Source organism: Dendrobium catenatum, unplaced genomic scaffold (assembly GCF_001605985.2).
Source record: "Dendrobium catenatum unplaced genomic scaffold, ASM160598v2 fragScaff_scaffold_847, whole genome shotgun sequence".
Taxonomy (NCBI): Eukaryota; Viridiplantae; Streptophyta; class Magnoliopsida; order Asparagales; family Orchidaceae; genus Dendrobium; species Dendrobium catenatum.
In genome coordinates, this window is record NW_021319309.1 from 6,579,227 (window position 1) to 6,600,237 (window position 21,011).

Sequence of the window (21,011 nt, forward strand, 5' to 3'; positions counted from 1 at the left end):
TATGCCATCAATTTTATAATATTCAATTATTTAATAGATAAATTATATCAAAGGCCTTTCAAGGGGATAACTACTGTTGTACCGATCTCTTATAAATATTGGATGCTGTTTTGAGTGGATCGGGCCTTATAATTTCTTCCTATGTAGTTGTATCAAACAATTACAAAACTAATGATTGCTCATGTAGGATATATAAAAAACTAGCAGAAAATTTACTCTCCTATTAACTCTGTTAGATCCGGGAGGATATATACAAGTATTCACTATCAATTGAAAAAAGTTTCAAAATGACTTTTAATTAGATCAACCCCTTATTTATGGGACTTTAAGGGCAACATAAAAGCCACACAAAAGGTACACCGCTAGATAAAATTCCCATAGAGTGATACATTCTCCTAGACACGTGTCACTCTCTGATTGACTGAAGGAGGGCAAGACCAAAAGGCTTAGGCAAGTCTTATCTAGGCAAGCTTTATGAAGCTAAGCAGATGAGGGCGAGAGTGCTAGGGCAAATCTGCAGACGAAAATCATGAAAAAAGGGGCCAACAGTTGGTGAATTGGTTGGTGTGGCCGGCGACATGTGGAACTTTGGGATCTCCCTGAGGAGAGTAGGGTGAGTAATATGTTATATAGGGAAGGGAGAGCTATGGCTTGGATGGTTGTTGTGAGTTAAATTGAGGGTCCTGTAGGTAAGTACCGTCATGTAGTTGAGTTTGGTGAGAACAATTGCTTGGAAGAGAGAGAGAGAGAGAGAGAGAGAGAGAGAGAGAGAGAGAGAGAGAGAGAGAGAGAGAGGCTGTGATATGGTCTAGAAGCATAGAAGGTGCCGAATTGCTAAATCTGGAGAGGTTTCATCAATCTGTTATGTGCAAGGCGAGCTATAGGGGAGTCTTAGGTGAGTTACACTCATTGTTCATTGCTGGCGTGTTCTCCCGATGGCCCCCATTTGAGGGCGAGTTTCTTTGTCGTGATTCATCAGCTATCCGTTAAAAACTTGTAAAAATATATGCAGATATATATTCTTGATTTCATACACATGATAGATAAATTATTAGAAGAAACGTGGTGTATGACTACTTTATGAGCAATTTTTAATCTTATTACTCCTCATTTTTATATGTTCAATACATATATTTTCTTAAGTAAAATGAATATTATCGATAAGAATGACACTCTAATATAAGATGACCGAGTCAAACAATAACAATGTGAAAATAAAACTCTAATATAAGATGACCGAGTCAAACAATAACAATATGAAAATAAAATATTGGAGTCAACATTTTAAATAGGCTAAAATTTTATTAAATAAATATCAATCTCAATACCACATCACTCATTTTGAGAATTAACTTAAATATCCTTTTAAGAAGTTATTTTCTTGCCCAATTCAAACTTATTTTGAAAGTAATCCTTTTTGTTTTTTGACTTTTGCTTCTTTTTAACATGAGAAACATGAACTTCAGATAAATGCAATCACTATCAATGATATATCTTTATGAGACATAATTAGATAATAATATAGTCAAATAAACAAGCAATATCAATTTTATCCATTAGATTTTTTTTAAAAAACAAGAAAAAGGATTTGGAGATATGAAATTGTGAAAATTATGTATAGAAGTGTGAACTATCTACACATCCAGCTTCATAAGAAAAAAATCATCATGAGTAAAAATCAACCCATCAGCACAGTTCCAATCCTCGACCTCAAATACAATAATATTTTAGCTCTCTGCTTCAAGAGGGTTTTCACAAAAAATGAAGACCCAAATTGCTCAATTTTACATATTTCCCTGATATTTCTACCAATACACAACGCCAAAGAATCCTCATCCATTAAAATATCAAGATCCACACTAACAATCCCACTACTCAAAATCAATCGATCTTCAACGATCAATTCACTAGAACAAATCACGGAGGTCAAGCAATCAATTTTGCAAGCTACAATCATTAAAGAACTGTTAGCCCAGCTCATCTAATAACTTCTGCAACATTGAGAGGATTCCAAATCTTAAAAATCAACCTGCCTTCGATCTTATGGCTTAAACTAATGCACGTTTTTGTTTGAAAAAGGAATAATTTTGGCCACTTCTGGTACTGCGCTTATTTTGTTTATAATCTCCATGGAAAAATTAGTAAAACGAAGAAGCAGCGAATTAAATTCCTTCATCATGAATCCCTATTAAAGTACAAAATGATTCTGTATATGGAACTTCCTCGCTATCTCCAAAAACATCCAGTAGGCTGTGTACACATATAGCGGATTACCCTACTTATGTCTCTTAAAATATAAGAGACTAATAAGCTGCTTCATTAAACTAATCACTTCTAGACTCTTGACCAAAACTCTAAAATATTTAATTTCACCCAACACATATTATTGATGCAAAATTTTCGACAAAACAACCAACAAAACGAGAGGTGCCTTCTAATTTGTCTTCTACCGCTAATTGCTTGTTAAAAAATACAATTAGTCATATAATTATCCTCGACAGCACGATTAGAACAAGTATAATATATAAGCTCTCACCTAAAACTTTCTCACTGTCCTCGCAAAAAGCCATGGCCTCATACTAATCATGCGATAACCACTCTATTAAGTCACGCCATTGTATCTTATTAAAATCAGAGAGAACTGAGCAACCAAACGCGAAATAGCAGTGCTTGTCTTACTTGTTGGCTAACACAGCGCATAGTCTGTCATATTCTAATGCGCAGAGTGAGTGCACATTAAACATACTGTAAAAATGCTGTGAGGCATCCGATGGAAGAATTATCATCCAATTAAAAAATATTTGGGATTGTGAGGTACTCTTCATTCCGGAAATTTATTCTGTGCGGACGCCGAACGTAATTTATCATCCGGAGACCATTCAAAATGTGTCACGTCAGCAGTGCCGAGCACGATACCAAGCGCGGTACCGAGGTACCACCGATCGGAGGTGATGTGCTGCATTCTGATTGGTCTCTGGACGGCGTTCGTAAGAGTAAAAAAAATCAAGTAAAGACTGAAGAACTTTTTTAGCTTTTAATAGACAAATGATTAAAAAAAAGGAGTATTTTAGTAGAAATATAATATATCAAAATTTTGTCTTGACATAAATAGTGTTTTTAAATAATATATTATAGTATAAGATAATTGATTTATAAAAAGGAACCCCGGTCTTGGAGAAGGCCAAAGTTACACGTAGCTTTGGTCAACCGAAGCAACTCATAATTATTGATCAATATTTACAGGTTAGCGTTAGTTAGATGCCCCATGGTGGGTCCGAAAATCATTAAGCTAATAAGACCAGCCTTCTTTCTTTCTCTTTCTCACCTCTCCTGATCGGGCCCAACGATGAGTTTTTCTTCTATTTATCTACCAGCCTCCCCCACAATCCCACCCCTCCCCACAGCTTGAGCTTGAGCCACCAAGTAGCAGCCAGTAATCCCGAAAGCCTTTCCTTTTCTAATTTTTCTTCTCCTTTGTAGCTTATCCTTCCGTGCTTCCAATTTTTGTATGGCTTAGCTTCTCTTTTTTTTAAAGTGATGTTATTAGTCTGTTGTACTCTGAATATATAGCTTATGAGGTTAACGATTCGTCTTCCTCGTTGCAATCTTTCTTTAGCTGCTTAGCCACCACCCTCTTTCCCCGTTCAAGTCTGTAGGAGAAAAAGTTACTTTTGTGTCACTAAATCTTATTTCAGATGGGTAATTATAGGTTCAAACTCTCTGACATGGTGCCGAATGCCTGGTTCTACAAGCTCAAAGACATGAGCAAAACAATAAAAAGTAAGAGCAAAGGACACCATCCAAGAAATAATCAGAATTCATTCGAAATCCAGCAGAACTCCAAGCCCCAAAAGGACGCCTTGCTCCCCAGCAGAGCCTCCTACTATTTCTCAAGCAGAGAAGAAGCAGAGAAGCCTCATGTCTCACCCCTGCACCCCAGGGCCTCCGACACTCTCTTCCCACAAGAATCACCGAGGTTGTGCAAGAAGAGAAGCAGAAGAAAACCCCATAGCCCCTCCTCAACGCTCATCGCCTCCTCCATATCCTCAGGCCGCAGCCGTCTAGTCTGGGAAGAGCAACCCATCCCTCCTGAAAACGACAATGTGGAAGCTCTTATTGATGCAATCTGCAGCTACAAGCTAAGTTCTTCTTGTTCTAAATTGCCTGAATTGCAATTAGAACTCCCTCCAATTATGACAAAACCGCTGAAGAAAGAAGCTGAGCAGACTAAAGTCAAGGAGAAAAAACAGAGCAATAGCATTGCGAGGAGATCGCCAACAGGAATTCACCGGCTTCGAATGCGCGCAAGCTCTCCAAGAGTTGTGGCAACGAAGAAGGTTCAAGTGAGCCGAAAGAGCGTTTCAAAGCAGCAGAAGGGGATCTCCTCAAAAAGTTTCGCAGTAGTGAAGTCATCAACAAATCCTCAGAAGGACTTTAGGGACTCCATGGTTGAAATGATCAGAGAGAACAACATAAGGACCTCCAAGGAATTGGAAGAGCTGCTCGCCTGCTACCTCTTGTTGAATGCAAATGAATATCATGATGTTATTATTAAGGTGTTCGAGCAAATCTGGTTTCATCTCACTGACATTAGCTTGTAAAATTTATAACTGACGCTGCTCTGTTTGTTTCTTATAATGTTGAATCAGTAGTACAAAGATGTTATGAATGTTGTTGGCTCTTTTTGTTTCTTCTCATGTGAAAGGAGGATGGCTTCTCAAGCTACCTGAACCTTTTATTGAGCGCATTAACTCTCTTTGTTTTCTCATTAATGTGAAGGTCAGGTCCTTTTCCATGGATTTTTTTATTGTTTTTTATTTTTGTGAAGAACCTTTGAAAACTCAAGTCTAATTCTTAGAGGAAGCATTCATGGCTCTTCTACCTGTCAGTAGCGAGAGGATAACTGAACACTTCTGATACACTTCTGATAGGAGCAAAAGTGAAAGAGAAACAGTAAGGTCACTACAGGCACAAATTTCTTAGCGATTTAGCGAAGAATTATTTAGTTGCACATTTTATTTTAAATATAGTTATAAAATATGCTCATATTAGGTCTTTTAAATACCAAAAAGTTATTAGTAGAAAAAATATATATATTATGGTTTGTGTGCTGAGAATTTTGTGGTTGTAAAATTGTAATAATAATTTAATATTTTAAGATTATTCAAAGATGTTCAAATAGATAAATTGAGAGCAATACATAAATGACACATTATTTTTTATATGAAAAGTGAGAAAAATTATAGTTTAACATAGTTAAAATAATTCTACCACTTTGAGTCTAGAGCTACAAAGGCAACAATTAAAAAGGTGTTTTTTTTTTTCTTTTTTTCATCATTCTTTTTTTCTATAATCATTAATCAGGAACAAGAAAGGTGTCTCATTTGGTGGTATTATGAGGAGATTTTAGGTGCCAATGTTATTATTGAGCGATCTATTTCAAATAATAATTAATGACAAATGTTATAATTAAGCTAGAGAACAGAGGGTGGTTGATTTGATCGTTATCATATAGAAGGGGAGGTCAAGCTATCAGGAGCATGAGAGTTAAAACCTAGTTATTTGCTGTGTTAGATATTGGTTTTTGATAGGTGTTTAGTGACAATCAAAAAGAGCATTAGAAGCCAACAAATGAACAATAGGTAGCTTAATTGCTCCCCCGGTAGAAGATAAGACCAAGCAATTGGTAGTACGTACCAGCACAAATATTGGTGGCTAACAAACATTAGTTGTTAGTCATTGGCAAGTTTTATATAACATTTGTAGTTATGAAACCTTGTTTGATGGCCTAAGATCTAAGAGAAAAATTAATTAATTCCTAATCCTAAATTTCTCAAGCCATCTAATAATCCAAAAATAATTTGAGAATTTTCCTGATTTTTGTGTCTTGTAAATGGTTGGGCCATCTTCGTGGTTATTGTGATTTGGCTCCTCTGTCTAATTCTACTATCCCTCTGGTTGGAAATGTTAAGAGTCTTGCTTTAGGTGTTTCTTCTATGGCTGTTCCTGAGGGGTCGGTTGGGGAGGACCTGATTTCTATGGTTAATTCAGCTTTAGATGAAGTTGTTTGTGAGGTGGGTTATGGGGCTTTGGCTGACCCGCTTGTTATTTCGGTTAAGGAAAATGTTGTCTGTGGTTGTTTAATGAGTGTAAGGAAGCTGTTATTTTAGACTTGGGGGCATGGATTTTTTTACTGAGGATGCTACGTGCCCTCCCTCCACTTTCCCTTCTCATGCTAGTGTTGGTGAGGAGGAAGTCATCTTTTCAAATTTGGTTTTGCCTGTATCTTTGCCTGTTAATTCGAAGGGTGATTTGGCCTTGGTTAATGCTGATGTTCCCGCGGCTTCAAGTTCGTTAGGTCCAGTTCTGTCCCCGATTGTCCCGGCTGTGGTGGGGGGAGGGGATCCTCTGTCTGTGAAGAATGGTTGTGTGAATTTAAATGTTGCTCTTTGCGGTGTGAATTATGTTGTTTCTCCTTTATCTAACGGTGGTGTGGAGTCTTCTGAGGCTACTGTTGGAGGTGGTGTTAATTAAGGTGAAGGTATTGTGGTTATTCCTAATTCCTTTGTTGATGTGCCAGTGAACTTAATCGAGCCCCAATCTTTAGTGTATCATGTGGTAGATAATTCTAGGGTGGATGTGAGGGTACATCTTGATTGGCTTCATTATACGTCAGAATTTTAATCCGATTCCGATTCTTCTTCGGAGTCTTGTGGAGGTGTTGATCCTGGACATGATTTTAAATTGGTGAGTGACAGACCGGTTGTTTCTGTCACCTCTCGTGGGAGGGCCAGATGGGGTAGGTAGTTTTCCTCCCGAGTTGGTTGCCTTCTTGTCTCTCTGGTTGGATCTTTGGAGCTCCGTTTTATTTTTCTGTTGGCCGTTAGTTTTGTCAGGCAATGAAGTGGCTGTGGCTCGTTTCTTCGTCGTCATAGCTCGTGGCAACCTTTGGTGTTGGTCTCGGTTGGGTTGGCTGGTCGGTTGGCTTCTTCGCGCTTATCTTCACCAAATTGGATGGTCTGTGCTTGACTTCGGGGAAGCTGGGAGCCTCGGCCGATTATTGAGCCCTTCAGATTGATTTCACATTGTATTTTCTTTTGCTTTCTTGTCTTTTGCTACATTACTTCATGTACTTCTTTTTTTGCTTTAAAAAATTCCGACCGGTAAAATCGTCGCAGAATATAGTCAAATCGTGTACAATAATCATATCTATAACATACTAAAAGTTGTGCGGTGAAAGTTGTGTCAAATCAGAATCACGTCCAAAAGTCGACTACGAAAACACAAAACAGATCACAACTCGGTCAAAACTCAATATCTTTGAAAACAGAAATAGGATTCGGAGTCCTTACCACGAGATCTACACTTTTCCCAACAACAGCGTCGGACGAAAAGCGCTCTGCGGCCTCCAAAACCCAGCTTTCCTCTTTTTCCCTTTCTCTTTCTCTCTCCTCAAAATATCTGATTTTTATAAAATGATTTTATCTCTCCTCAAAACGAGCTGATTTTCTTATATCCTTAAGCTGATCGGCCCGGCCGATCGCCAAATCGTCCCAGGACGATCAGACCAAAAATATCGTTCTGGACGGTTCCCAGAACTATTTTCAGGACGGTATTTTCTACTGTGCCGATCGGCCTGGACGATCTCAAATCGTCCTGGACGATCCTGAGAGGAAAATCCAAATCAGAGAGGAACAGTAAGGGAACGAGGTCTGACAAGTGACTCCTTATTAGTTCTAAAAACAATGTGAAGAAATGAAGCGAGGCAAAAAGAGAGTGCGAGAAAGATATTTGTATAATTTCTCTCGATTTTCATATTGAATTTCTTGATGTTAAAAAAAAAAAAACGAGAGCATGTTCAAAATTTTATTTCCAAAAGAACAATTTACAAATAATCTAGTACACTTGCATTTTATGCATTAAAATATAAAAGTTGGATTACAAAATACCTTAACGGAAAATCCTTATTGATTTGTTACACGTGGCTCACTACCGGGACTTTTCCTTTCTTTGAAATGTTAAATATCAATAAAATGAGCATTTCAACTCGGTAAGCATACCCAAATCTTATTAGAATTCAATATACATAGTTTGTCATGTATATATATATATATATATGAAAGCTCTGAATATACAGGAACTAGAAATAAACTCATACTATAGAACTATATATATCTTAAACAAACATCATACTATAGAACTACTAAAATATCTGAAGTACTAGAAATAAATTCATTCATAAAATCTTTTTCATTTCATTAGAATGAATATACAGGAACTACATTATAGTACATGACTATAAATTATATAAAGCAGAGTAAAATATAATCAAAGCTAGCAATGATTGTACGGAAATTGAAATAAAAAAAACCTATATGGACTCGTATTAGATCCTAAATTACTAATACGCATGCTCTTTTTCTTTTCAGATCCTGAAAATATGCAAAATTACAGTGAACTATAACAGCTCGGCAGATCACAAACAATGATCTCAAAATTAATTTTTCATTAAACATTTTTAAAATATTTAAATGAAGTTAAATGTTGTATAAAAAATAAATGTGCTAAGCAGCGTAATAAGAGCATAGGAGTTATCCAAAGATTCAAATAATACTGAGCGGTTAATTATACTGAAATTCATATTATAGAATAGTTTATATAATATATTTCTCTGGTCCCAAATAGAATCTTACAAGATTCTGACCCCCTATGACTCTCAACGGAATTTTTCTTTTTCCAAATAAAATCTCGAAGAATTCTGATTCCTTATGACTCGTAATAAACAGATTTTTTTTTTATATTCAGATTCTCGATCACAAGCAAAATCCTAAAGAATCCTCATCTCCCAACATTCAATATAAAAACTATTCAATATCACATAATTCAACTATATATACACATATCACATTGTAGTAATTTAAGCATAATTAGGCACTTTTTTCAAAATGGTAGGAAATAGAAATTTCTATCGAGTAAAAATGCATAGTTTCAAAATATAAATAAATTACTAGAGATTATATAAAATATAATTTTAAGACTTTAATTGTATGATGATTAAAGTCTTATAATGATGTTTTACATAATCTCTTGTAATTTGATTTTGTTTGAAACTTATGTATTTTTGCTCAGTAACATTTTTGTTACCTAGCGTTAAGGCATTTTGGTAATTTATGAATGGAACCCAATTATGATTTACTTAATAAAAAGCATAAAAAATGTGTATAATGTTGAAAGAAATGTGCGAGGATGTGATGTGATGTAATATTATGCCGACGCCAAAGGGCGTCTAAAGTGTGATCTTGCTATCTCAGGGTTAGTGGGCGACCGAGCTGGAATTCTTTTATTCCGCTGTCAGCAGGAGATCAAGGTGGGATTTTGTTATGTCGACGCAAGTGGGAGACCGAGGTGAGATTCTATTATTTCGGGTTTGCAGGCAACTGAATTGGGATTCTATTATGTCGGGACCTTCGGGCTACTGAGGTGGGATATATATATATATATATATATATATGAATATTATTATTGAGATTCAATAGTTTTCTGCTTTATATTACATTCAATAGTGACTATGTGTAGTATATGAATTAGAAGTTTTATTTAGCACTTATCTAATTAAATATTGTGGTCAGTCTTGCCATAATTGAGCACAGTATGACTTGTGTGATATCGGGTCGATTTATGAAAAGCTTTTTTTGTATTAGAGAAGGTTGGAGAAGCAAGTCGTAATAGAGCCATAGGATTTAATATTTAGAAGTGAGATGCTTTTGAATAATTTTGGATGATCATTTTATTTATTTTTTATATACATGTGTTTCATGCAGTCTTTTTCAGTGTTTCTATGATGGCTGATCCACCTCGATCAAATTCAAATATGAACAAAGGTTAGAGCTCTTGTCAGGCAGCTAAGGTTCAGGCAGTCGTATGATTTCTCTGATTATAGGTACACTAGCATAGTTGGTAGGTAAGGCTCATACACAGGAATCTAAAGCCCAATTGCCAGAAATTATTGGTGCTAAAACTTCCATAAATTTTTAGCGGCCACTTCCTAGCTACCGACAATCACTGGACTACCACTTGGTCACCAACCTCAGTCGGACTTCTACCCGGCTGCCGACTGCTATCAGACTTTTTCTCGACCATCCTCAGACCACAGCCCGGCTGCAGACCATCATCGCTCGCCATCTACGATCCTTTTGACTATCGTCGTCTACCGACTACGATTCCTCTAACCACCATCACTCGTCGACTACAATCCTTTTGATTACCGTCTCATGCCAACTAAGATCCTTCGGATCGTTGTCGCCTCTCGACTACTGTCCCTTTGACCTACATTGCCCACCGATTATAATTACTCTGACCACTATCACCTGCCAACTACGGTCTCTCTAACCTCTTTCGCTTGTGAACTATAGTCCCTCCAACCTACATGTCCTGCCGACTATGGTTCCTCTGATCACCGTCGCTAGCCGACAGCGATCCTTCCGACCACTGTCACCTATTGACAGCGATCCGTTCGACATTTGTCGTATGCCGACTACAGTCCCTCTGACCACTGTCGTCCGTCAACTACAGTTCCTCTGATATCTATTGTCGAAATACAATCCAACCAACCAGAGAATGGCTGTCTTATCATTGGATTCCACCAACTACACTATGTAATATGCTCTATATGATACATTGAGCCAATGCCTTCCCCTCGCGGAAGGGCATCATTCAAAATCAACTATAAATACTAGTGAAATCATTTTAACTGGGCCATACCTCATGAATTTTCTCATTTTTACGATTTTTCATGTAAAAATTTCTCTTATGACTCTTGCATCCCTTTTCTTTATTGTTTGTGTGTTGGATCTTCATACAAAGCTATGACGCCAAACTCCATATATGTCTATCACCGCGAATGTTCCAGTCCACAACAACAACAAAGAAAAATTTATTTTTTAGACTGAAAATTTTTAAAATAGGGTATATTATAACATACCAAAAATTAAATGATGGAATATTAATTATACTCACTAATAAACATTTTTACTTACTTTTTTTCTTTTCACAGGGATATTGAAAATTAAAATCAAACATAATTTAATGAGCCTATCTCGAGAACAACAGTTCTCTAGTCCGTCATAAAAGGAAAATTTTCAATAAAATTTACATACTGGTTCGAATCAACAAAGAAAATTAAAAAAAAAAATCAATCAAGAAGAAGTGTGCAGTAGACCCTAAATTTCCCCCCCAAAAAAAGGGTCCTGATACATTTATGTATCACAAATTATTGACTTAGATTAAATAAATGTTCTACAACAACCTTATCAAACGGAGTATGCCAAAATGTACGGTCAATAGTCTCATATGCAAAAATCAATGTTCATCGTCCTTCGTTTGTTGCTAGCTAGAATTTATATTGAACATATATCTCTATCACCTCAATTAAATTTTGGTATAGCTGCCAGAATAAGAGCAAAATTTGGAAAGTGGTAGTTGAATGACTTAAAAAATATAGCATTTATCTAATAAAATTTATAAAAATTATTACAGATGTCAAAATAAGTTAACGGGTCGGATTCAAATTTAATATGAAATTGTCTGAATCAAAAGACAATTGATCAGCCCGACTTGCTTTTGAACGGCTCAAAATTGTAAACCAAGTCTTACCCGACAACAACCTCGATGACTTGAACCAACTTCATAAACCACTTTAAATTTTAAAAAAATTAATTAATTTATTAACTTTGAAGTTTTGGTTAGTTGATCAAAAGTGAGATTAGCATAGCAACAAGCAAAATAATTTAGGTGAAATGTAATTATACTGGTTATTATTTGGTCAAAATTAGGTCATTATCAAATTTGCAGTTCCACACGAATCTAACCAAATAATTAAACAAGTGGGAATTTTGGACACAAATTGTACTTGCTTATTATATTGATTTACATGAACTCGAATTTTTTAAATTGGCTTTATGTCAATTTATTAAATCAAATCATTTATTGACATCTGTCTCATTGTGGATAAATTATTTTGTGCAGAATCCGAAAGGGAAGAATCATTCGGATTGTGAGTGTACATACACAATGTATATAGTATACATAATATGTATCAAATCTATGTACACAAACTGTGTACAATGTATGTACACTCACATGCCCGAACAGTAGGGGTGTCAATTCGGGTCAACGGGTCGGGTTCGGGTCGAACCCGAAACTGACCCGGCACTGTTCGGGTCAACCCGAACCCGACCCGTTTTTAAAAACGGGTCAGGTTTCTGGACCCGAACCCGACCCGATTCGGGTCCGGGTCAACCCGACCCGACACGAATGACCCGGAATTGACCCAAAATTGCTAATTTTCGGGTCAAAAATCGGGTCAATCTCGGGTTTTCGGGTCAAAATCGGGTCAAAAACGGGTCAATCTCGGGTTTTCGGGTCAAAAATGAGTTTTCGTGTCACTTTCGGGTCACTTTCGGGTCAATTTCGGGTTGGCGGGTCAACCCGAACCCGACCCGATTTTTAAAACGGGTTGATTTCATGAACCCGAACCCGACCCGTTTCGGGTTTGGGTTGACCCGAACCCGGATTTTTCCGGGTCGGGTTCGGGTCGTGTTTCGTGTCATGTCAAAAATTGACACCCCTACCGAACAGTATTTCTCGTCTGAACTCTACACAAAATAATTTCTCTTTATTGTGATCTATTGCTGGACTTTGAGGCCAAGGGCCTAGCATTTGAGCAAAGGCCAATTTTGTGCATAGTAATAAAATTTAATATATTTATAACAATAATATTTAACTATTTTTTATGGTAATGCTACTCAAAGTTTTATATAAAACGATCACTTTAAAGTTTTTAATAATTTATTCGTTTCAAACAAAAAAAAAAATAGAATTGTAAGTGCATTTTGAGATTTAAGTGATAGTTTTATTATCACAAAAACATCAATATCCAAAAAGAAAAAGTATATGTAGCTTATCTTAATCTTTTGATTGAAATCTTTGATTTCCAACTAATATATAAATATATATTTCAAAAATCAGATTCATGAAACCAAGATTATATATAAATATTTCAAAAACTTATTCTTTTCAAAAACTAATATATAAATATATAACATGAAAATATTTCATATCTTCTTCCAAATTTACAGAATTTTGTCAGTTAGCTTTTATCTCTACCTCCTAGGAGAAACCAAGAGAGACCCCACGCACATCCACAGTCCTTTAATTCCAACCACTCATCTGATCGAAATCAGGCCTGGAAAAATACAGTAGATCCAAAACAGTAGTAGGGGAAAATTCATTGTCTGTCGGTGCTAATAATTAATTTACCTGATAATTTTTTTTATTTGTATTATTAAAATTTGGAATTGAATTGAATTTATATTAATAAGTAATAACAATAACGCTATGTCCTTATCCCACTTCGCGATATGAATTTTTATCAAGAATCAGATTCATTTTTATATTTAATAAAAAAAGACATTTTTAATACCTTTTTAACTATTTTTTTTAGGTATACTCCTGTTTTTTTTAATATATGTCAAATCTAATGCTATTATTGTCAGATCTTAAGTCCTCGATGAGAAAAATAAAGGATTATATTAAAAAATTGACAAACAATATAAAATTTATTAAATAAACATGACATGAATTTCATTTATATTAATAATTCTATAAATTTAATAAAGAGTTCGAGCAGATTAACAATTAATATTTAATAATCACGATTAAATTCGCTTAACAAAATAGAGTAAAAATATAACAAAGACCCACCATTACTTAGCTTGGTTGGTGGGCAAATACGATTGGGAACCTCTAAGTCCTAATCTGTGCTTGATTCCCCTCAAGTGGCAGCGTCTCTTAAGTGAGGCCCAATAAAATGTGGGTCAGGATGTTTCTGAGGTGGATGCCTCTTTAAGGTCAGCCAAAAATCAGTCACTCCGCATAGCACCCTTTCCGCATAGCACCCTTTCGGAGCTTAGTGGGTTTACTCCCCCCTCCCCAAAAAAAACCCCTTTAAAGGTTATTCTCAGGTGCATGCTAATAACCCGTGGTACATTACTATTTATTCACAAGACTCCGTACCATTCTGTCGTTCAGGCAGGTAAATTAGCGTACAAGCTCTAAGCAGTTAATCGGTGATGAGGAAGAAAACGACGTGGGAATAGAACAAGGAAGCTGTAAAGCATTCAAGGCGTTGGTGGCGCGAAGCTTGTAGGCGTTAATGAGGATACAGGGAAGTTCGCATTAGATATCTGTGCCCGGAAGAGGTCTTACTTTAAGAAAATTTTTATTCATTGCAAGTTCAAAATATTTATGATATAAATATCTATTTAATATATTAATTTTTAACAAAAAATTAACGCACACAAAGATTAAAAATATAGTTGTGATAGTAACTAGAAATTTTATATGAAAAATCCCAAATGAGATAAATTATGGGCTTAGATTAATTAAAATAATTTATTAGTGTTTATCTTTGATTGGAAATGATGCTCTTCTTCATAAAATGAGAACCTGTTAACACTATATAATAGACTTAAATGTATAACAAAGATTTTGTAGTGAAAGTTGAGAACTACTTGTGGCATGAGAGCTATCTTCATGATATCATTTATTATTAGTTCAATCTTTCGTCTTTGAGGAGATGAGCAACAAAGTCAGCGAGTGTCAACCGTTATGATAATAATATGCATTGGATTTATATGTGTTGGTGTACATTGATGTTGCTTTTTAATGAAGTCAATGAGCAACAGCCTTGTGACGATGGTGTGTATCAACCTTATAGGTTGGTGATAACATGTGTTAATGTTATTGGCGACATCATGTAATGATGTTAGTGGGCATTAGAATTGGTGTTGATCAAATGCATCAACCTTATAAGTGATGGCGTGCTCCAATGCTAATGGCGGAGGTAAGCAATGAAGTTTGCAGACCTCAACGTAGTAGGACGATAATGGTTAGAACTTAGAAGACTATATTTTAGAGATAGTGGTGAGGGCCATAGTCGATCAATGGTGGTTGGAGGACTATAGTTTGGTGACAATGGTTGTAGGATTATAGTGATGGTAGTCAGAGGATCATAGTCACATAATAGTAGTCGGAGGACCGATGATCAAGTGATGATGATTAAAGGGTTTTAGTTAGACGATTGTATTCAAAGGTCAATAATTAGTAATGGTGGTCGGAAGACCAAAGTTGAGTGATGATGGTCGAGAGACGGTAGTCGAGCAATGATAACTGGAGGATTGTATTCAAGTGATGATGGTGAGTACTAAGTCAAGTAATGGTTGTCTGAGGAGAAAGTAGTTAGGCAATAGTGGTTAGAGGATTGTAATTATCCAATGAATATTAGGTGACAAAAATCGGTGATTATAGTTGAGAGAAGGTTGTTAGAGGATCGTAGATAGGCGGCATTAGTCATATGATCATGGTCAAGAACCATAGTTGGGTGATGTGGTTGGAGAATTGTAGTCAGGAAATAGTGGTTGAAGTGTCGTAATATGGGATTGTCATAATATTATAATCGAGAGATGATGGCCAAGGTATTGTAGTCGGACAATAAAGATTTACTGGCCATAGACGAACAATGAAGGTTTGAGAATCATAGTCAAGAGTTGGTGGTTGGAATACTAGTTAGACAACAATGGTCGGGAAACTATAGTAAGTTGATGGTTGTCAAATGATCATAGTTAGTGATTGAAGAGTTGAGATTAGATGATGGTGATCTGACAGTTGTGGTATGATGATGATAGTTTGGTTGCACTGTTTTTATGATAATAATCGACGATAATGATTTGATGGTGGTGGTTTGTTGACATTGATCGAATGTCTATTGTCAGAGACTGGTGGTCCAACAATTGTGGTCAGATGATAGTTATTTGACATCTAATCTCTCAACAATTTCAAGTCAAACCCAAGCTTCAAATATCTGTGCCCGGAAGAGGTCTTACTTTAAGAAAATTTTTATTCATTGCAAGTTCAAAATATTTATGATATAAATATCTATTTAATATATTAATTTTTAACAAAAAATTAACGCACACAAAGATTAAAAATATAGTTGTGATAGTAACTAGAAATTTTATATGAAAAATCCCAAATGAGATAAATTATGGGCTTAGATTAATTAAAATAATTTAATTAGTGTTTATCTTTGATTGGAAATGATGCTCTTCTTCATAAAATGAGAACCTGTTAACACTATATAATAGACTTAAATGTATAACAAAGATTTTGTAGTGAAAGTTGAGAACTACTTGTGGCATGAGAGCTATCTTCATGATATCATTTATTATTAGTTCAATCTTTCGTCTTTGAGGAGATGAGCAACAAAGTCAGTGAGTGTCAACCGTTATGATAATAATATGCATTGGATTTATATGTGTTGGTGTACATTGATGTTGCTTTTTAATGAAGTCAGTGAGCAACAGCCTTGTGACGATGGTGTGTATCAACATTATAGGTGATAACATGTGTTAATGTTATTGGCGACATCATGTAATGATTGATGCGGAGCATCTTTGTGGGCGTTCTCTGCATGGACAACGTATCGGGCACATGGGTCGTTGGCCAGGAAACGTTCCACCATTACCTTTCTGTTTGCTCTATTTTCCTACTTTTAGACCGTTATCTTTACAGTAAGCTTTTTAGTTTCTTAGCTGCTTATAGTATACTTAGATGGAGAAATATATACTCCATAGGAGATCGGGAAAGGCAGTTTTTGAGATATACAAAGGTTATAGAAGTTCTATATCCCTGTTCCATTGTTTTGTCATTTCCTCTGTTTCCCAGTTTTTAATCTGTGCAGATTACCCTACATCAGGTTTGGTATCAAAGCCAGATGGCTGAGAGCAGTAGACGGGTGGCTCCCGGTGAAGATCAAAGCCTTGAAGCCCTGTGGGCAGAGCATCGGAAGTTAGCGCAGCGAATGGAGGAGGTTGCGACCGAAGCTCAACAGTTCCAGTTGGAGATGCGACGGGATCTGAGAGCGATCCTCGCACGACTGGAACGCAAAGCAGTGCGGATGACAACGCCGAACTACCCTCCTATGGTTCGACGCGGAATGAACGTAGGAAGAACGGCGAATCGGGATTTGCCGAGACAGGAGGTATCGGATTCTGACGAGGAAGCGGAACTACTCAGGGAGCTGGAGTTATCCGACTCAGAGGAGGAAACTGGGTATCAGCACCGCAGGCGCACAAGAGGAACTGAGCGAAATCACGGTGAGTTTCGCGTTAAAATGGATATATCGTTCTTCGATGGAAAATTACACATCGAGGACTATCTGGACTGGGAGCGGGCTGTGGAGACTTTTTTTGAATACATGGATGTCGAACCGGCAAAGCAAGTGAAGTATGTAGCATGTCGACTGAAATCGGGAGCCAGTGCGTGGTGGTTGCAACTATTGCAGTCAAGGAGACGAGAAGGAAAGGGACCTATACGGAGTTGGTGGAGGATGAAGCAATTGCTACGAGGACACTTTTTACCTACAGATTACGAACAACTGTTATATATGCAATATCAACATTGCTCGCAGGGGAGCCGATCAGTCAATGAGTACACAGAAGAATTTTATCGTCTAAGTGCAAGGAATAACCTGAATGAGTCCACAAATCAACTGGTTGCAAGATATGTGGAAGGATTGAAGGAAGCAATTCAGGACAAACTGGAATTAAGCACTGTTTGGTCACTATCCCAAGCGGTAAACTATGCTTTAAAAGAGGAGATGCAATTGGCAAGACAGGGCAGGAGCAGTCAGGGAAAACGGGTCATGGAACAAACGGTTGAAAGCAATAGATCCACAAATGTTATTCCAACTGCTCGTTTCCAGAACACCTCTGGGGGAAATCAGTTACCAGTGGGTGCTGGCAGCAGGAATTTGGAGATGAAATCCACAACTAAGATCAAAGGTCAGTCCAAAGAAAATCCCTACTCTAAACCTATGACTATCAAATGTTTCAGGTGTTTCCAGCAAGGGCATAAATCCAACGAATGCCCAACACGACCTCAGCTTCACACCATTGAAGCGGAAGAAGACACGGCGTTAGACGAAGGCGAGGAAGAAATGGAAAACTCACACGAAGATGTGGGCGGAGATGAGGGTGAACCTCTCGTTTGTGTGATGCAAAAGTTACTTTTGGCACCAAGACTAGCTGATAGATCGCAGCGAAATATTTTATTTAAAACTAAATGTACAATCAACGGGAAGGTTTGAAGCCTATTGGTGGACAGCGGGTGTACGGAAAATGTAATTTCCAAAGTGGCAGTGCAAGCTCTACAACTTAAAACAACTCCGAATGCTAACCCGTATAAAGTTAGCTGGGTTAAGAAGGGTGTAGAAATCGCCGTCACGGATAGCTGCCGGGTCCATTTTTCAATTGGGAAGAATTATGATAGTGAAGTCGTTTGCGACGTAATCGATATGGATGTATGCCATATCATTCTCGGTAGGCCATGGCAATTCGACGTTGGTGCAATTCACGATGGTAGAGCGAACACTTATACCTTCGATTGGAAGGGAAAGACACTGAGGATGTTGCCCATTAATCGAGAGGCTGAGACCGTGGGCCTCAACAGCAAGCCGTCTATGTGTGTTGTGTCAGGAAATCAGCTGTTGCACGCTTGGAGAAATTCTTCACAGATCCTGGCTCTTATAGTAAAGGAAAAAGCGGAAGAGGCTGGTCACGGTGACATCCCAGAACCTATCAAAGTTCTAATTGAGCAATATGCAGACATTTGACCAACCAATTTACCAGTCGAGCTACCGCCCCTAAGGAACATTCAGCATCGTATTGATTTGATCCCTGGCTCAACAATACCCAACTTGCCGCATTACAGATTATGTCCGACGGAACAAAGGATTCTTCAGCAATTGGTAGATGAACTGCTCGAGAAACAGCTTATTCAGTATAGCCTGAGCCCGTGTGCGGTGCCTGCATTGCTCGTACCCAAGAAAGATGGGAGTTGGAGGATGTGCGTGGACAGCAGAGCAGTTAACAAAATCACCGTCAAGTTTAGATTCCCAATGCCAAGGATAGAGGAAATGCTAGAAAAACTAGCAGGATCAAAAATCTTCACCAAATTAGATCTCCGAAGTGGGTATCATCAAATTCGAATCAATCCCGGAGACGAATGGAAGACAGCATTCAAGACGAGGGAAGGATTATACGAATGGCGTGTAATGCCATTTGGTTTATGCAACGCACCGGCGACATTCATGAGGTTGATGAACGAAGTTTTCAAGCCCTTTTTAAACAAAAGCTGCGTCGCTTATTTCGATGATGTGTTGGTGTTCAGCGGCAGTTTAGAAGAACATCTTCAACACTTGAAACAAATATTTGAAGTCTTCAGGCTAAACAAGCTTTATTTGAATTTGGCAAAGTGCGAGTTTGCCACTGATGTTGTATCATTTCTCGGATTCAGAATTGCTGCCGATGGCGTCAGTGCCGACCTAAGGAAAATTGAAGCCATTGTGGATTGGCCTACTCCAAAATCGTTCACGGATATCCGGAGCTTTCACGGCCTGGCAAACTTCTACAGAAAATTTATCAAGGGCTTTAGCATTATATTAGCTCCATTAACTGACCTTTTGAAACAAAAGCAATTCAAATGGGAAGAGGAACACCAAGCCAGCTTTGCTGCAATCAAGTAAGCCTTGTCCTCTGCTCCGGTGTTGGCATTACCGGATTTTGACAAACCATTTTCTGTAGAAACTGATGCATCGACGGTGGGAATCGGGGCTGTCTTGACTCAAGATGGCCGACCCATTGAGTTCTTTAGCGAGAAGTTATGTCCATCTCGGCAGAGGTGGTCGGTGTATGAGCAAGAATTATACGCCGTGGTGAGGGCGTTAAGACAATGGGAACACTATTTGCTACACCAAGATTTTGTTCTATGTAGTGACCATAAGGCTCTACAATATATTAATACTCAAAAAAACATCAACCGCATGCATGCGAGGTGGATCTTATTTCTACAAAAGTTTACATTTGTGTTGAAGCACAAAAGCGGTGCTCAAAACCGAGTGGCGGATGCTTTAAGCCGGCGATCTGCTCTCCTCACACAGTTACAAACAGAGTTCACGGGTTTGGAATTATTACAGGAGTTGTACAAAGAAGACAAAGATTTTGGCAAGGTTTGGCTCCAATGCATTGACAGGGAATCAATTGATGACTTTTCCTTAAGGCATGTATTTCTGTTCAAAGGCAATCTCCTATGCATTCCGGATTCATCATGGCGGCAGCGGATTATTCAGGAAGTACACGGGGGCGGGTTGGCCGCTCATGCGGGAAGAGATAAGATATTGGCACAACTACAGAGCAAATTCTTTTGGCCTCATTTAAGACGGGATGTTAGCAAATTTGTTGAACGATGTTCAATTTGTCAAACTTACAAAGGCGGCGGACAGAACACAGGATTGTATCAACCCTTGCCGGTGCCCGAATCTATTTGGGAAGACCTTAGCCTAGATTTCATACTCGGGCTGCCTCGCACTAAGAGAGGAAATGATTCGATCATGGTTGTTGTAGACAGGTTTTCAAAGATGGCACACTTTATTGCCTGTAAGAAAACTTTTGACGCTCTGAATATTGCCAAACTTTTCTTCCGGGAGATTGTGAGATTACACGGAGTACCTAGAAGCCTCACATTCGATAGAGATGTGAAATTCATAAGCCACTTTTGGTGGGAGTTGTGGAAACGATTGAAGACCCAGGTGCAAATGAGCTCTTCGTACCATCCTCAAACCGACGGGCAGACGGAGGTGGTGAACAAAACGTTGGGAAACTTACTTCGGTGCTTGGTACAAGAGCAACCGAAGTTGTGGGATGATGTTTTATGCCAAGCTGAATTCGCATTTAACTCCATGCCGAACCGTTCAACGGGTATGTGTCCATTTAGTATTGTTTATACTAAATTACCGAACAATGTTTTAGACATTGCAGCCATTCCAAATTGCAAAAGCAAAGCAGCTGCCACAATGGTGGAAGAATATTCGGATATGTTGGCTAAGGTCCGCTTGA

The 21,011-nt window shown here is 37.7% G+C and overlaps 2 protein-coding genes across 2 annotated transcripts; both read left to right on the forward strand.

Annotated features, from left to right (window-relative positions):
- The first annotated feature begins 3,367 nt into the window (after positions 1 to 3,367).
- Positions 3,368 to 4,793, forward strand: LOC110101504 (transcription repressor OFP1). Its single transcript, XM_020829418.2, has 2 exons — positions 3,368 to 3,433; positions 3,710 to 4,793. The coding sequence occupies exon 2, from the start codon at positions 3,726 to 3,728 to the stop codon at positions 4,599 to 4,601; it is 876 nt and encodes a 291-aa protein (XP_020685077.1). The 5' UTR covers positions 3,368 to 3,433; positions 3,710 to 3,725; the 3' UTR covers positions 4,602 to 4,793.
- Positions 4,794 to 16,498: 11,705 nt separating this feature from the next.
- On the forward strand, positions 16,499 to 19,642 carry LOC110101527. Its single transcript, XM_028696802.1, has 4 exons — positions 16,499 to 16,726; positions 16,799 to 18,199; positions 18,323 to 18,677; positions 18,747 to 19,642. The coding sequence occupies exons 1-4, from the start codon at positions 16,499 to 16,501 to the stop codon at positions 19,640 to 19,642; spliced, it is 2,880 nt and encodes a 959-aa protein (XP_028552635.1).
- The last annotated feature ends 1,369 nt before the right edge of the window (positions 19,643 to 21,011 follow it).

Excerpts from the sequence above, each read along its gene's own strand:
- LOC110101504 (XM_020829418.2), top strand. The coding sequence starts at position 3,726 with ATGGTGCCGAATGCCTGGTTCTACAAGCTCAAAGACATGAGCAAAACA.
- LOC110101527 (XM_028696802.1), top strand. The coding sequence starts at position 16,499 with ATGCGGAGCATCTTTGTGGGCGTTCTCTGCATGGACAACGTATCGGGC. Across the intron at positions 16,727-16,798 it reads AGTTTTTGAGATATACAAAG|ATTACCCTACATCAGGTTTG; the intron begins GTTATAGAAGTT and ends TAATCTGTGCAG. Across the intron at positions 18,678-18,746 it reads AGCGGAAGAGGCTGGTCACG|TCGAGCTACCGCCCCTAAGG; the intron begins GTGACATCCCAG and ends CCAATTTACCAG.